Source organism: Spinacia oleracea, chromosome 3 (assembly GCF_020520425.1).
Source record: "Spinacia oleracea cultivar Varoflay chromosome 3, BTI_SOV_V1, whole genome shotgun sequence".
Lineage (NCBI taxonomy): Eukaryota > Viridiplantae > Streptophyta > Magnoliopsida > Caryophyllales > Amaranthaceae > Spinacia > Spinacia oleracea.
The window spans coordinates 17596941-17610825 of NC_079489.1; the positions used below are offsets into that span (position 1 = coordinate 17596941).

Consider the following 13885-nt stretch of genomic DNA (forward strand, 5'->3'; position numbering starts at 1 on the left):
GTTTTCTATAGACTAGTTGGTATATAATCAAGTAGGCTAAGGATTGTAAGCCAAATAAATAAAAAAACTCATGCAATTAAATTTACTATTGAGAATCATATCTTGTCTTACTAACCTTTGGATTCAACTGATTAAGAGAAAGTACCTTAAAAACTCTTCTTTTTAAAACTAAGATCCCTATTCTGACTGCTCTTGGCAATAGCTCAAACTTGTGAGCTTAAGACCACTTTTTAGCAAAGCCTCAGGGTGCCAAGCAGGAAATGGAAAGAAAATTGGGATTTTGGAAGAGAGCTTCTATTATTCGGGTTCTTAACCCGAACACAAAATAAATAAATAAATAAATAAAAAAGCACATACATAACTTCTAAAGATGTGCTAACATGGTGATATATCTACTTTCCATTAAATTTTTCTAAGGAAAATTTGTACATAATATAATATAAGATGAGAACCGCCTGCTTGCATGTGCATTGATGAAGGAACAACACGTAACCGACCGAACGAAACAACATCATGTATTGATATTTTTTTTTTCTTCTCCATATATTTTGCGTCAAAGAATTGGGTTGGGGGTACAAACTACAAAACTGACTGTGCTACGAAATTTTATTTGCCCTCCTGATAAACTGACATGTAGATGAAACTCTTAGAGCCACATCATCTGTGATCCATCTGTGTACACCTCGAAAGCCTTCAATCCATCAACTGTTACATAAAATTCAAAATAAATTAGGATAACAACACCAGAAATGCAAATAAATGCACCAGCATTCCCCCCATCTGGCAACCAACCCATCTCAAGTTCGGATTAGTCAGGGTCTATATATTAGGCTTTGGATTACCTAATCTTTAAAAAATCCACTTAAGCAGGCATTAAAACATATAGTCTTGCATTAACCATTTAGATAACAGAGAGATAATTATTCCTTGGGGAAAAAGAGCAGCACAAAGACTTGACAGCAATATCAGGTCTGAACATAAAAAGGTACAGTTTCAAACTCAAGGAAAGAGTGAAGAAAACTGGAATCAGCAACTTTATTGCAAAAATGGGGAAAAAGAAGCTCAAAAGAAGAGATGATGGATGGGGACAAAGCTCAATGATAGAATAAATCAAACACAGTAAAATTACCAATGACCAGTACATAATCCACAAATTCAGTCCATTTAGATCTTGATAAAACATTAGTCTCCCAAGTACGTTTCCAAAGAAGGGAGTGATATCTAGCATTTTCTTAAGCTCTCACTGTATTTGAATGGTCCACATACATAAAAGCCTCAGGATCAATATTAATATCGAGAATTGAGTATTGAAAAGAGGATGCTTTCTTTAGCACCTCAAAGAATAAATAGATCAGGACAAATAACCAAGGTAAGATTCAAGAAACTGAAATAACCAAGGTGAAAGAAATTACCATCAGGCAATTCTAAAAAAAAAAACCTATATGGCTTACCTGACATCCAACAACATATAATAGTATAAACCTGCATCAACAATGACCAAGCTTACACAAATAACTAGGTGGTACCAAGAAAAACTTGCACTTCAGTTGACCATAGTTACACATTACATGAAGGCTTCTACTAAACTAAACAAGAAAAAAAAGTTCCTCAGCATTCCTATCTTCAGTCACCGACTCACCGTCCTCACCAATCACAGAATATAGTAAAAGGATGTTGTGTTAAAGTGGTAGGCCACTTTTGTCACCCAAATCAATACATCAGGTAACTTCAATTCTATCTCTTTTTAGTTTGCGTAAATAACAGGCAAATAGACAAACCCTACATAGAAGATCAGCCTGTTTCAGGCACAGAGATAACAGTAAAGAGTTTATAGTTGTATATTGCAACACAAGATGTATGTACAGATCAATATGACGTAAAGAAAGGATTATAGATAAAAGTATCGCCACCACAATATCAAAGAATAAAGCTTTGCCGACCTTAGCCCCGTTTTCATTTTATACAACTGAGTTATAAACATTCATCATTTGGCAGTAAATTGTGCAAAAAAGCCAACAGTGAAAAACAGCAATTTGAGCCTGACACGTCCAAGACTTGGTCTAGTAGAAAGCTACGAGTTCCTAAAATTGAATAGAAGGCAAAAAGAAAAATTACTTACCTCATCAGAAAGGCGGCATTTGTTGCAATGAAAACCATTAGATGTTACAAAGACCTAAAATCTATAGCAGAAAGAATCACATGAAGATCTACAAGCAGCTTTGCCCGCTCAAGCAGCAAGGATTCAAGCGTGATGACTCGGCCTCTCTAGGTGAATGGCTGAGTGCACATCACCGAGTTAAATTGGACGGTCATTCTGAGGTGATGGAGTATTGTACTTTATCATCTGTTTCAAACAGAAATCAGATAGAAATCAAATATAAATATTTTTTTTAAAAAGGATTAAATCTAGATTAGTATTTTAAGCAAAGAATTAGATTTAGTTACGGGAAAGTTTCTTGGGTTTGGATTTTGTTTGCTCGAGTTTCAGGCTGGCTTATCAGTTTGTGTGCATCACTGAAAGAAAATACCCACCTTTGATTTTGATTTTTACAGGGTGAGTTGATTGATGAATGAACTAGAGTAAGTATTGGTTGATTTTTATTTTATTCTATTTGTTTTTACTTTTATTAGTTTGAAAACATCAAAAAAAAAAAATTATTACTGAATGGTCGAACATAGAAACTCTACAGTTTTGAATAGACCAAAGTCACCAAACGGTCCAAAACCATTTCTGTTTCTGAAAACTACTACTTAAATTGTATGGCCAAACATCTCATTATTTCTATAATCAACAGTTACTAGAGAGCTTTTCTAGGGTGTAGAAACTGTTTACAAAGGACTTGGCCAAAAAGACTCTAAATACGAAAGTAGCTAGATACCCTTCAGACATAAGGGTACTTCAGTCAGAACTCAGAAGAGAACACTGTTAATATTGTTATAACTTATAACAAGACACGGTATGTAAACCATATTGGACAGTTTCAAGGTCATCACATTGATGATATCAACGCTGATGACAATTCCTAAGCATAAACTAATGAATTTGATATCTTCTCAGTGATAGGGCTACACTAGAGCAGTGAATCAGTGATCCTGTAAGCTTAAGAAAACAGAAGATGTTATACCAGTGCATGAAGATTGATGAACATGCACGCTATACAGCTATAGAAAGGAAAGAAACAAGGAATACAAAAGTGGAATCAAACAGAAGCAAACAACGATTCCTATAAGTGAGATGCAGGATGATAGTTCAAGGTCTCAACCAGAATTTAGCTTTGCATCCAATTGGATCAGATAACATCATTCAGTTGTTCTGAATTATAAGTACAGGTGCCTTATGAGGCAGCTGTTGGGACAGTAATTTAACATGAACAACCGAGACTAACAGAATTGAAATGGCACCTTGTAGAAATATTTTTTCCGAAGCTTGATCGCTGTCCTTATGCATTTTTTGACTTTTATCTTGAGCACATTATCGTTACATATCTGCCAAAAGATAAATAACCATACACTGAAATTTTCTAGAGACAGTAAATAAAGACAATAATGGTAAAAAGAACTAACACAGCGAGTCTACTATGAAACTAGAAACTATGTAGGATAATTATAAGGGTAAGAACTCCTTCCTTCTCCAAGACACGGTTCAACTAAATAATCTAAAATAGTGTAGTGCTAAAGAACGAAAAACAAAATCACAAAGTCAAATTGAGAAAGGTGGTCAAATTTTAAAACCTAAGAATCTGAACAGCAAGCACCGAGTCGATAATACTTGAGCCTAAGCACAATTAAACAACCCAGCAAATCATAGCAGAGTGCAACAACGAAGGCTAAGATCCACAAACATATATTTCAACAAACCCCACAGAAGAAAAATAAGAAAATAATAACCCTTTTGGTTGAACTAATGATATAATATAACCTATCTTCTAAATAAAGAAAAACAATCTTCAGATAATTGAGAAAAGCTAATTGAAGTCTTTTCTCATTTTATGCTACTCCATAGTCATATCACAATAAGTAATTCCTAAAAGGAATGATCTGTAATTGACTTCTTGAGGGTCAAAATTTAGCTGGTTAAACTAAGCAAAGTTTTGTGATTCAAAGTTTAAGTCAAATAGTAAAGGAAATCAGACTAGAGTAACTCACTCAAAAGTGAGCATTGAGCATAACAACTTTCAATAGATGTGACTTAGCACGCAATAGGCATAGGCATGAAAAATATCTTGCGAAAGCTACAATGCAAAAGAAAGAGCAGGTAAGATTAGCCACCTTGATTAGATCATCAATTGAACGAGTTTCTTTGATGACTTTGTGACGGTTTAAAATTAAAATTGCTGCCACACAAAACACAGGTAAATCATCTTCCCCGTTCCTTGTAGATGAGAACCCAGTGCGTTCATGTGCGCGATCATACCGAGACCATAAGGTCCTAGTTAAGCCACAAAATGAATGATTAGCCGCTAAGGACTTCATTGCAGCCTCCTCGGAGCTGGCATGTTCACTACTTCCACTTTTTGCTAGCGAGCCAGACTTTGAACTGCTCTCATCTGTCTCTTTTCTTTCCTCTACACTCTCAGCGCTCACATCATCTGGCAGTTGCAGCACCAATGGTTCAAGACAGTTTTGTGCTAGATTCCAAGCAAGGGGTTCATCAAAATCAGCAGCCCACATCATCTGCATAAAAGATCAATTCTAAATGACAAAGAAACATATGCAAATTACACACTAAAGCTTCTATTTTTTTTGGGGGGGGGGGGGGGGGGGGGGGGGGAGGGGGGAAATATATACTCCGTATAAAATATATTTTAGATATTAGATCATCATTATCATTACCCCATTGCCTCAAAGAGGCTCCCGCAAGAAGCGGGGTAAGGGGGGGTCGGGTGTATGCAACCTTACCCCTGCAATTGCAGAGAGGTTGTTTCCAATTGACCCAAAAGCGATAACGGAACGACAATGGAACGACCATCTTCTACTTCATGGAAAGGAAGCGAAGAGGTTTTAAGAGCCATTTTGATTTATATTAAAAAATAAAAAAATAAAAATAAGGTAAAGAATATAATGCATATAAAGATGTATACTGCGTGCTTGTTAGTTTATTTAAAAGAAAACAGCTCCAACCAAGTGAAATCCAAATCCATAAATATTCAACAGTGATAGGTGCAAATTGACATTTAAATAAAACACATGTCAAAGAAATGATTGCATATGCTAGAGGTCTGTCTTTAGTACGTGCACTGTTTTACTTTTTATTTTTAATAAGAAAAAAAAGTTGTCAGAGAACTGGAGAAGTGAAAAGGAGAACACAAATAGTCCTTAAATATAAAAAATAAAAATAAAGAGCCTATTCATTGGGAACTACGGAGTAATCAAGAAAAAAATTCTTGGGACCTCACCCCGCATGCCCTCAATCATTACCAATTTCAAATTTACTAGCTCCTAGTCCAAATTTCATACTAGAATACCTGGGAGACAGGTCTCAACTCCTCATTCTTTGGTAGCATAAGACAAATTCATTTCTTATCAGACCACAGAAAACAGCTCAAGCGACAAGAATTCAATTCTGTCAATGATAAATCATACAATACTCAGCCATAACAATAAGCATTTATTGAGTTGGTGCATATACACGGACATCATATACCACTCTTTGATCTATTACTTGAAAAGTTTCTAATTCAACAACGGGAGCCAAATTACAGCAAGCAAATCAGCTATTATTATCAACCAACTTAACACTAAGTTTAAGATCATATCAACAGCATACATACATGCTTGTGGTATTTTAATAACTTTAAAAATTAAAAAAATTAAAAATCTGCATCAAGGAGTGAAGATTGAATTATTTGGTTCAATTGAAAACGTTGTTTTGACATGGTCCACATGGACACTACCTATCCCATTGAATTACAAGAATAAAGTAAACTTAGTATCAAATTTTTACATATAGATTCTCCAAGAAATTTTGGATAAAACAAATGCTGTACCAGCAAGGGTGAATGTCAGGAACTTAAGAAAACAAACCTCCCACATACAAAGGGCTTCAGAAAATGATAATTCTCTACGAAAAAGCACCAGCAGCATCCGGAAGGCAAAATGAAGGCTTTCAGCACCTATGTGAGATAAGTGTGAAAACATTTCTCTGTCAGTCAGTTTTAAGACCTGCCAGAGTGTTTGTAACTGCTTCATTACTCCAGTTTGTCCTTCCATTCGAAAATTTTCTCTCTAAAAAGGCAGAGTAAACACAAGTTTAGACAAACAACATGCAAATTAGTTAGCCAAATGAGAGCGAAAAGGCGAAGACGCATACCGTTCGTCGGAGAAGCATCTCAAAGCACCAAAATGCATCCGCATCATTTTCGAAAAGAACGACAAACGGAGAGAGTAAATCACTCATTCCTGAACCAAAGACATACGTCAAACACATCAAACTTTTTTCTTAAAAGAATATGAACCAAAAAGGTTTTAACATTACTCAACAAAAGATCAGAAAAGCAAGCATCAGCAGAAACATAGAGGAAAGCACATAACCTTGGCAGTATCCCGTCTCAGGATCAACCCATGCGTAAACAGCAAGAATATCTGACATCCTGGCCAAATTTTTTGGATCCTCATAGAACTCGAGATGACTATCAGTTCTAACCACATCAACCACTGGCAACAAACATGTTCCAACGATTAAAATAAAATTATGGTAGAAGAAAGAAAGAGCCCTTCAGGAACCAATGAAAAAAGAGAACGGCAAAATATTTTTTTAATTACCTATTCGATGCAGAGTCCAGAGCCATTCAGATACCTTATCTTCACTTGGTTCAGTTTCTTGGCAATTACTTGAATAAAGCTCTGCTGCTTCTGGCACATCAGATATTCTCAATTTGTTCAGTACTTTACTTTTATACTTTTGAATATCTTGTCGCATCACATGTTCATGAGGTGTGTCACAGTGGCCACCTGCCATCTCAATTTCGGAACCGCTAGACTGTCTAACGCTATTTGATAGTGAACCATTCGATTCAATAACTAATTCATCGTTATTATCAATCTGAAAACTGTGCATGCTACCATTGCCAACACTGATTTTCCATTGTGTAGAATGTCCATCATCATGTGATTCGTTTGCTTGGTCACTTTCGTCACTCTTCTCAAATAAATCTGTAACCGGTAGGGCAGGAAAATCAAAATATTCATCAACTGGAAATTGAGATTCATGAGTTTGGCTCCTAGGTCTCAAGGAACTGCAGTTGAATTCTAAAGGGCTGGGAATAAGGCAAGATGAGTCATAAGCGGCACTATCAATGCTTTCTCTCACACTGGCAACGTCAGAAGAATCGCTAGAGCTTTCCCTTTGGTGTGTATATGTTGTATCTGTACAATTATTATTCCTATCACTGTAAGCGTTAAGTTTGTTAGTATCATCTCCGGAAGCTTGTCTTTCTTCAGATTCAGCTTCTCTTCTCACATTATCTTTAGAATATGCTCTCACATCCATAATTTTTGAACCAACAACATAAGCAAGTGAGCCCGTTCCTATGCTTGAATGCATTTTTTGACATTGTCTCACAAGTTCCTCGTATCTCTCCCTGCATGACAGATTATGGAAATCAAAGCAATCCAAGAATTATTTTTCCAATCAATTACTGTAAGCAGTCGGAAATAATTGTAATTGTGACAATGCCCATCTTAACAATATCTGGAATCCAAAAATTGGTCTAATCATACATTTCATTTCCAACCAACAAAGGCTGGGAAAAGAAAGACATTCAATCATAATAGAGAAGCAATTTCCAGGCTCATCACCGCGTAAATCATTTGACATGTGAGTTACATATAGTATTCAAAACAGTTACACATGTAAATCATGAAGGTGGCCCTTCTTTCCCCTGCTCCTTTAAAACCAGTTACATTAGAAACCTTATACTCTGAAGGCTTGAAAACAGATTGGCATTATCTCAGAATGTTTATGATATGTGGTAGGAAGTGGTGGGAGACATTACAATGACTAATCCTGGAAGGCCACTTCTTTGTCCAAGGATGCCTTAACTTCTGCACCAATTATTAGGGGGGGAAAGGACATTACAAGGTGGGTAGTTATCTGGAGCAGGTGCGGATAGCAAACAGAAGACAATACACTTTTACAGAAGGAGAACAAGGAGGTAAACACTAAACAGTAAGAAGCATAAAGAAATGCTAGTTAAGGTGAAAAGCAATGAACCTTCTGGCTGCTCTCAGTAGTTCACGGTACTCTCTGGTACTGCTCAGTGCATAACAACCAAGAAGAAATTCCCATACTTCTGACCTTATAGACGAATCCACGCCCTACAATGAAAGCGAATATGGTTAACCAGATTCGTTAGAACTTACAATAACAAAAGATAAAAAACATATCAACAGTAAAAATAATGCTACGGTTGTACCAGACAGGTGTACAGAAACTGTACATGAGACGCACAAAAACCAGATACGTTTTAACTTTACAATAACAAAAGAGAATCAGTGAAGATAGTGACAGATGACCCTTTGCAAAATGGAGGAAATGTATTTTCTTGGTGTAGATTAAAGCTTTTAAGAAGGACCTGGTAGTAATGGACCATTGATTGCTAAGTGTTAACTACTTGTCTCAAAAAGACCTCTCTTTAAGAAGCCAATACACAAGACTGTAAATTGTAACAGCCATTACAAAGAAAAAGTAGGAAAGCAATGTATTAAGAAGTAGATATATGTGAACGAAACTTTCTTTGACAAAAGGGCTCATGGAGCTAGTAACAAGTCAACTTTTAGAAAAAAGAAACAGATACAGGATGTTTGGTACAAACTGAAAGGTACTCTTGTATGCAAACTCTTTTATGTCAGAAATCAAGATCTGTATCATTTTCTTGTAGCCCTTAAGTTATCTCTCCAAAATATGTTCCAAATATGATTTTGAATACTGTACCAGTAGATTAAAAGAAACGAGAGAAGTTACAGAGGAAATATTAGATGCAATGAGTCCATCCATAATTTTTCTGCATGATTGCCTGATCAGAAGAATATATAGGTCTTCAATTCTATATGGCATACAAACTACGAATCACTACCTCTCCTTAACCTAGTTGTAAATCTTGTTTGATAAGCAACAAAATTCTTATTACTTTCCACATACACACACACAAAAAAAACTATAAATCAGTAAGACTATCCCAGGTGACACAACAATCACGTTAAGAAGAGTTCAAATGAGTTGGAGTAATAATTACTCTAACCTTCCAAAAGTTTTTCCTCCTTCATTTAGGTATGTGTTGTCCACTTCAAAAAATATGCCAAAAAGATAGAAGACATCCTAAGTTGCCCACAATTAACAATGAATTCACAAAAATTAAAGAGCTTTAAGTTTTTGTCAAAAGTGTTTGGCCTAGTTTCTGAAAAACAACTTATGTTCCTTAGAAATAGTTCTACAGAAACGGTAGCTAGAGAAACACTTTTGAGAAATAGAATTGTGTGGCCATTAGATTAAGAAGTAGTTGTAAGAAAAATAAGTCATTTTACCTTGTTTGGCCATTGTTTAATTCACTTGTTAGATATTAAACGGGATTATTTCACCTATTCAACCAAATATAAAATTATGATATACTTCAATTTGTTTGTATGTATGCTATTTTTTACATTATATTAACTAATTATGCCACAACAACATATCAATTACCAAAAGAGAAAAAGAAAGCAAATTATCATTATTTATATATATCAAGTTTTATTTTTATTTTCTATATGATAATACCAAATTACAAATAAGATAATTGGGATTTGCATGATACTTGGATCTAAAATCTAGAAGTAGCCGATCACAATAAAAGAAGCCCATGTTTTTCTTACTTTCCACGATCTCCCTCTGATCTACTCGTTTCCCCTCCTCCATTTTTTTCTACTTTTTTAGTTTCATTCACATGCTCAGTTCTTTTTCACCCACGCAACTTCAATTCATCAAAAAGAAAAAGAAGTTCAATTTCATCGATCTCATGCAATAACCTCAATCAATTACCCAACTCATTGAAAGAAGTGATGAGATATAAACATTTCATTAAAGAAGGAGAATAGCTCCCCGAGAAACTACTTTGAGAAGCTCAAATTTGGAGCTTCTGTATCTACCGCAAAAAGAAACAGTTTTGGGCTTCTGCAAAAAGTATTTTCTACTTCTATCAAACCCCTTGTTTGGCCTAGTTTCTGTTTCTAAGTTTGAGAAGTTGCTTTAGAAGCTTGGCCAAACACTACTTAAGAACTCATGTATTAGTAATAATGTAGACTATAGTTAACGATTAATAAATAAGAGTATGTAACTTGTAAATCATTCATGGATGTATATCCATAAAAAAGTCAGACTTTCCATAAGAAGCAAAATTTAGGTTCCGGGAATATTAGTGGATTTGCACATTGAATGCTTGATATAATGATGAATAATTATAAAAAAAAAATATATATATATACGGACTATTAAGAAAGGTAGGTCAGTCAGGGTGAATTGTAGGAGTGTAAACAAATATAGAAAACAAATTCCATTACTTGCAGAGTAATGTACATGCTTAATGGATCTAGAACAGATATGGAAAACTTAAACAGTAGTGAAACCCACCCCTAAGATAATCAACCTCAAAGCTTTCTGAAAACCTAGAGCCTTGCCTTCACTATCAAAAATTGCCTGCCACTTTTCTGGCTTAAGCATTTTGTTTACCTGCAATGTCAGAAGAATAGAAAGAGTGAACACCATTGTTTTCAATTATTAGAGAATCATCACAGCAACCAGCAAAGAACCCGCAATTTCAGAAAAGCAAAAAGAAGTTTCATTTGTGAGTAACTATCCTATATCACAATGACACGAAGTAAAGTACGTACTTGCTCACACAAATATGTTTCCATAACAAAAATATTCCGCATATTTTAAAGGAACATGTGAAAGGATATCATGCATGATCAGAAGCTACTACAGGTAGATTTGCATTGTTTTACTTCTGCGGAATGAAATTGATAGAGAGAGAAAACTTAACAAACTTCAGAACAGATAGGAAATTTTACATTCAATTTCCCATCCATCCTAATTTAAGTTAGAAAATTCATATATCATTTAAAATACCCCACACAATAAAAAAAACACAGTAAGTAAACTATAGCACTCCTCTTTCTTTGTCAATGCTGCAATGAAGAAAATTTTGATGACAACAAGTATTAGAAACAGCCAAACGTTTCCAAGAAAACAGCGCCAAACAATTACATAGTAGAAATGTGTGCATCATCTTCTGTGTAGAGTCAATCACCAAATCATAACAAAATTAACAATAACAGCCTAGTAAGAATACTCATAGAGTCTAAGAATGTCTAGATGTCTGCAGCCTTTTTGCAAATATACAAACAAATTCACATACATCTCTTATACCGCTCTTGGGGAACCTCACTAGAAGTATTAGGCTGGCAGTATGGTATTGCACTATTGCATCGCTTGAAACAGTTCTTTCATAACTTGCCATTTGGTTTTTCTCACCCTTTAACCTTTCCCCAACCCTTAATCACTTGCCTCGATAAGTTACCAAAACATTTGTCAAACATCTATCTTGTTTGCACAAAGGCATTACAACAATGATCCCTACCCATTTCTTTCTCATTTTACCACCATGATTTACTTCGTATTACATGCCTTCCCATATTCAATTCCATCCAGAAAATTTGTATTTTGCTTTCAAGTACAAGGCCAAATTACACACAAAAAATAAATAGTGAATTAATTGTTTTTGAAGTACATTTCAAAAGATTTTTAATCCCCACTCTGAGGGCAATAGGAAAAATAGCCAGTCAGTGAGTATTGGCTGTTTAATAAGAAAAAACATTTTAATAATTAGGAATACACAAAAAAGAAGGGTAGACTAAAAGATTGGTTAGGAAGATAAAGTGCACAACTATTGAACTCCAGCCATTTTGAATACCTCCTAACTTCATAAGGGCATAGCTAGAAAAGCCTTAGAGATATGTGACCAAAGAAAAGAAAGAGAAATCACTATCCAACATTATGCTATTAGACTACACTATTCAATTCCATAGTATACTGCTATGCCACTCCAAAGACAAATCCCATAAGATATCTATATAAGCAGAAAATCCACTACAAAAGTGGTGACTTTGTTATGAAGTAAGGACCGGATTACCATACCAAATCCAAGGTGCGGAGACATGTAGAGTTTATAATTTATCGATAGTAAATACAAATCATCATAAAAAGTAGCAAGCCAATCAACCAATGACGGAACATATACTTTAAAGTGACCTGGTAAGGCAACATAAATCTGATCCTAAAACATACCACAGGCAGAATAATCATGCAAAAAAATGCTGATGGTAAGTTGCAGTATCGTAGTACAAACTACAAAGCTAAACGAGATTCACAAGATAGATCGAACCCACTCCCTGGATTAGGAACGTAGCGTTTGGTGCAAGTCAGAATGTAAAGGTTTCAATGCACTTAAAAGGAACGGGTCGGGAAGGTGGCAGGTCAACAACAACTCCTAAATAATGGTTTACGGTCACCATAACCTTGATAGGAGAATGATGAAGACAGGGGTCCCCTATGTCGCAAACCATAGAAGTGATAGAACCCATTCTTTGATGATTCGCACCTGGTTTTCCACAACCCCATTCCTTGACAGGGCAATCCACAGACATCACCTAATTTACACTTCTCTCCACCTACAAGTTGGACAAGATTAAACATTTACAACTCAATCAGAAACATTAACAACAAAACTGCCAGTACAAAAACGTTAATTAAATGATATAGAGGTGAAACAGAAAATTTAACCCAAAATAGACAATTTAGTGCCAACTCCAATATGCCAACCAAAATTGATCTTCTGATACTTAGCAGGAAACTCCTCTCATTTGCCACCAAAGCATAAACATTTTATCAACGCAAAACCCAAATCAAAAATAAATTAATAAATAATGTAACATATAAATTAAATAAATAATTAAAAACCCACCTAAATCATTAGTAAATAATCATCTTCATCTATAACTTTCAGTAATAAAAAAATAAAAAAAATAAAAACTACCCAATTCCTTCAGATATATTCCCATTTTTTTAGCAGTCAAAATGAACGATTTATTATGCTAAATTCAGTTAAAAAAACTAAATCAAATTACACCATCAACACAGCAAAACTACCCAATTCCGTAAAAAAATCTCATTTTCGTATAAATCAGATTAAAACGAAGCCAGCCCAGAAAAATTAATGAACTTTTGATAAATGGGTTTTAAACATTGCACATTTACAATTTGGTGACCTGATCATGTCAATCAATCTAAAAACAGTGAACTACTAATAATAAACTTTGTCAAAAGAAATAACAAAAAGGGGAAATGCAGGAGAAATTACCTGAAAAAATGGCGGAGAATGTAAAGAATAACGGAGATCATCGGTTGACGAGCTCCGTCGCCATCTACACACACAACACACCTACACCAGACCGTTTCTCTTTCTCTCTCCTAACACCTGAATTTTTTAAGATTTTTATTTTGGGGTTTAATTAAGTAATGTTTTAGGGAGTTTTATTTTGTTAATCTTTTTGTAATAAGGTTTGACAAAAGTGGGTATGTGTATGTTCTTGTTTTGTGAATCCTAGACCAATTTATATAGGTAGGGAGACTATTGGGGTTTAGCACTTTAGCCTTTTCCAAAGTATAAATGAAGTAACTTAAAAAATGAAAAAATAAAGTATAGACGGAATAAAAAAAAATCGAAAATTAATGTTGTTTGAGATTATTGCATGGAGTATTATTATCGAATATGAATTCGTAAATTACGGGGTAAAAGTTAGGTTTAGTTTGATTCTACTGTATAGATCATCGTTTATCCCAATAATAGGAAAA

The 13885-nt window shown here is 34.9% G+C and overlaps 1 protein-coding gene across 4 annotated transcripts; it reads right to left on the reverse strand.

The window, feature by feature from the left end:
* Positions 1-292: 292 nt before the first annotated feature.
* On the reverse strand, positions 293-13668 carry LOC110802265 (uncharacterized). 4 transcript variants are annotated; one of them, XM_022007712.2, is made up of 12 exons: positions 13392-13668; positions 12550-12702; positions 10604-10702; positions 8213-8316; positions 6763-7580; positions 6532-6654; positions 6311-6399; positions 6025-6225; positions 4270-4674; positions 3403-3486; positions 2120-2344; positions 293-705 (listed from the first exon to the last, which is right to left on the reverse strand). In XM_022007712.2, the coding sequence occupies exons 2-11, from the start codon at positions 12676-12678 to the stop codon at positions 2297-2299; spliced, it is 2100 nt and encodes a 699-aa protein (XP_021863404.1). In that variant the 5' UTR covers positions 12679-12702; positions 13392-13668; the 3' UTR covers positions 293-705; positions 2120-2296. The 4 variants fall into 4 exon arrangements, with proteins under 4 accessions (XP_021863404.1, XP_056695229.1, XP_056695227.1 ...); XM_056839251.1 differs by having other exon boundaries at positions 12633-12702; positions 13392-13596; XM_056839249.1 differs by lacking the exon at positions 13392-13668 and adding an exon at positions 12815-13321.
* Between the last annotated feature and the right edge of the window lie 217 nt (positions 13669-13885).

Excerpts from the sequence above, each read along its gene's own strand:
- LOC110802265 (XM_022007712.2), bottom strand. The coding sequence starts at position 12,678 with ATGTCTGTGGATTGCCCTGTCAAGGAATGGGGTTGTGGAAAACCAGGT. Across the intron at positions 10,703-12,549 it reads TTCATCATTCTCCTATCAAG|GTAAACAAAATGCTTAAGCC; the intron begins GTTATGGTGACC and ends CTGACATTGCAG. Across the intron at positions 3,487-4,269 it reads CAATTGATGATCTAATCAAG|ATATGTAACGATAATGTGCT; the intron begins GTGGCTAATCTT and ends ATCTTTTGGCAG.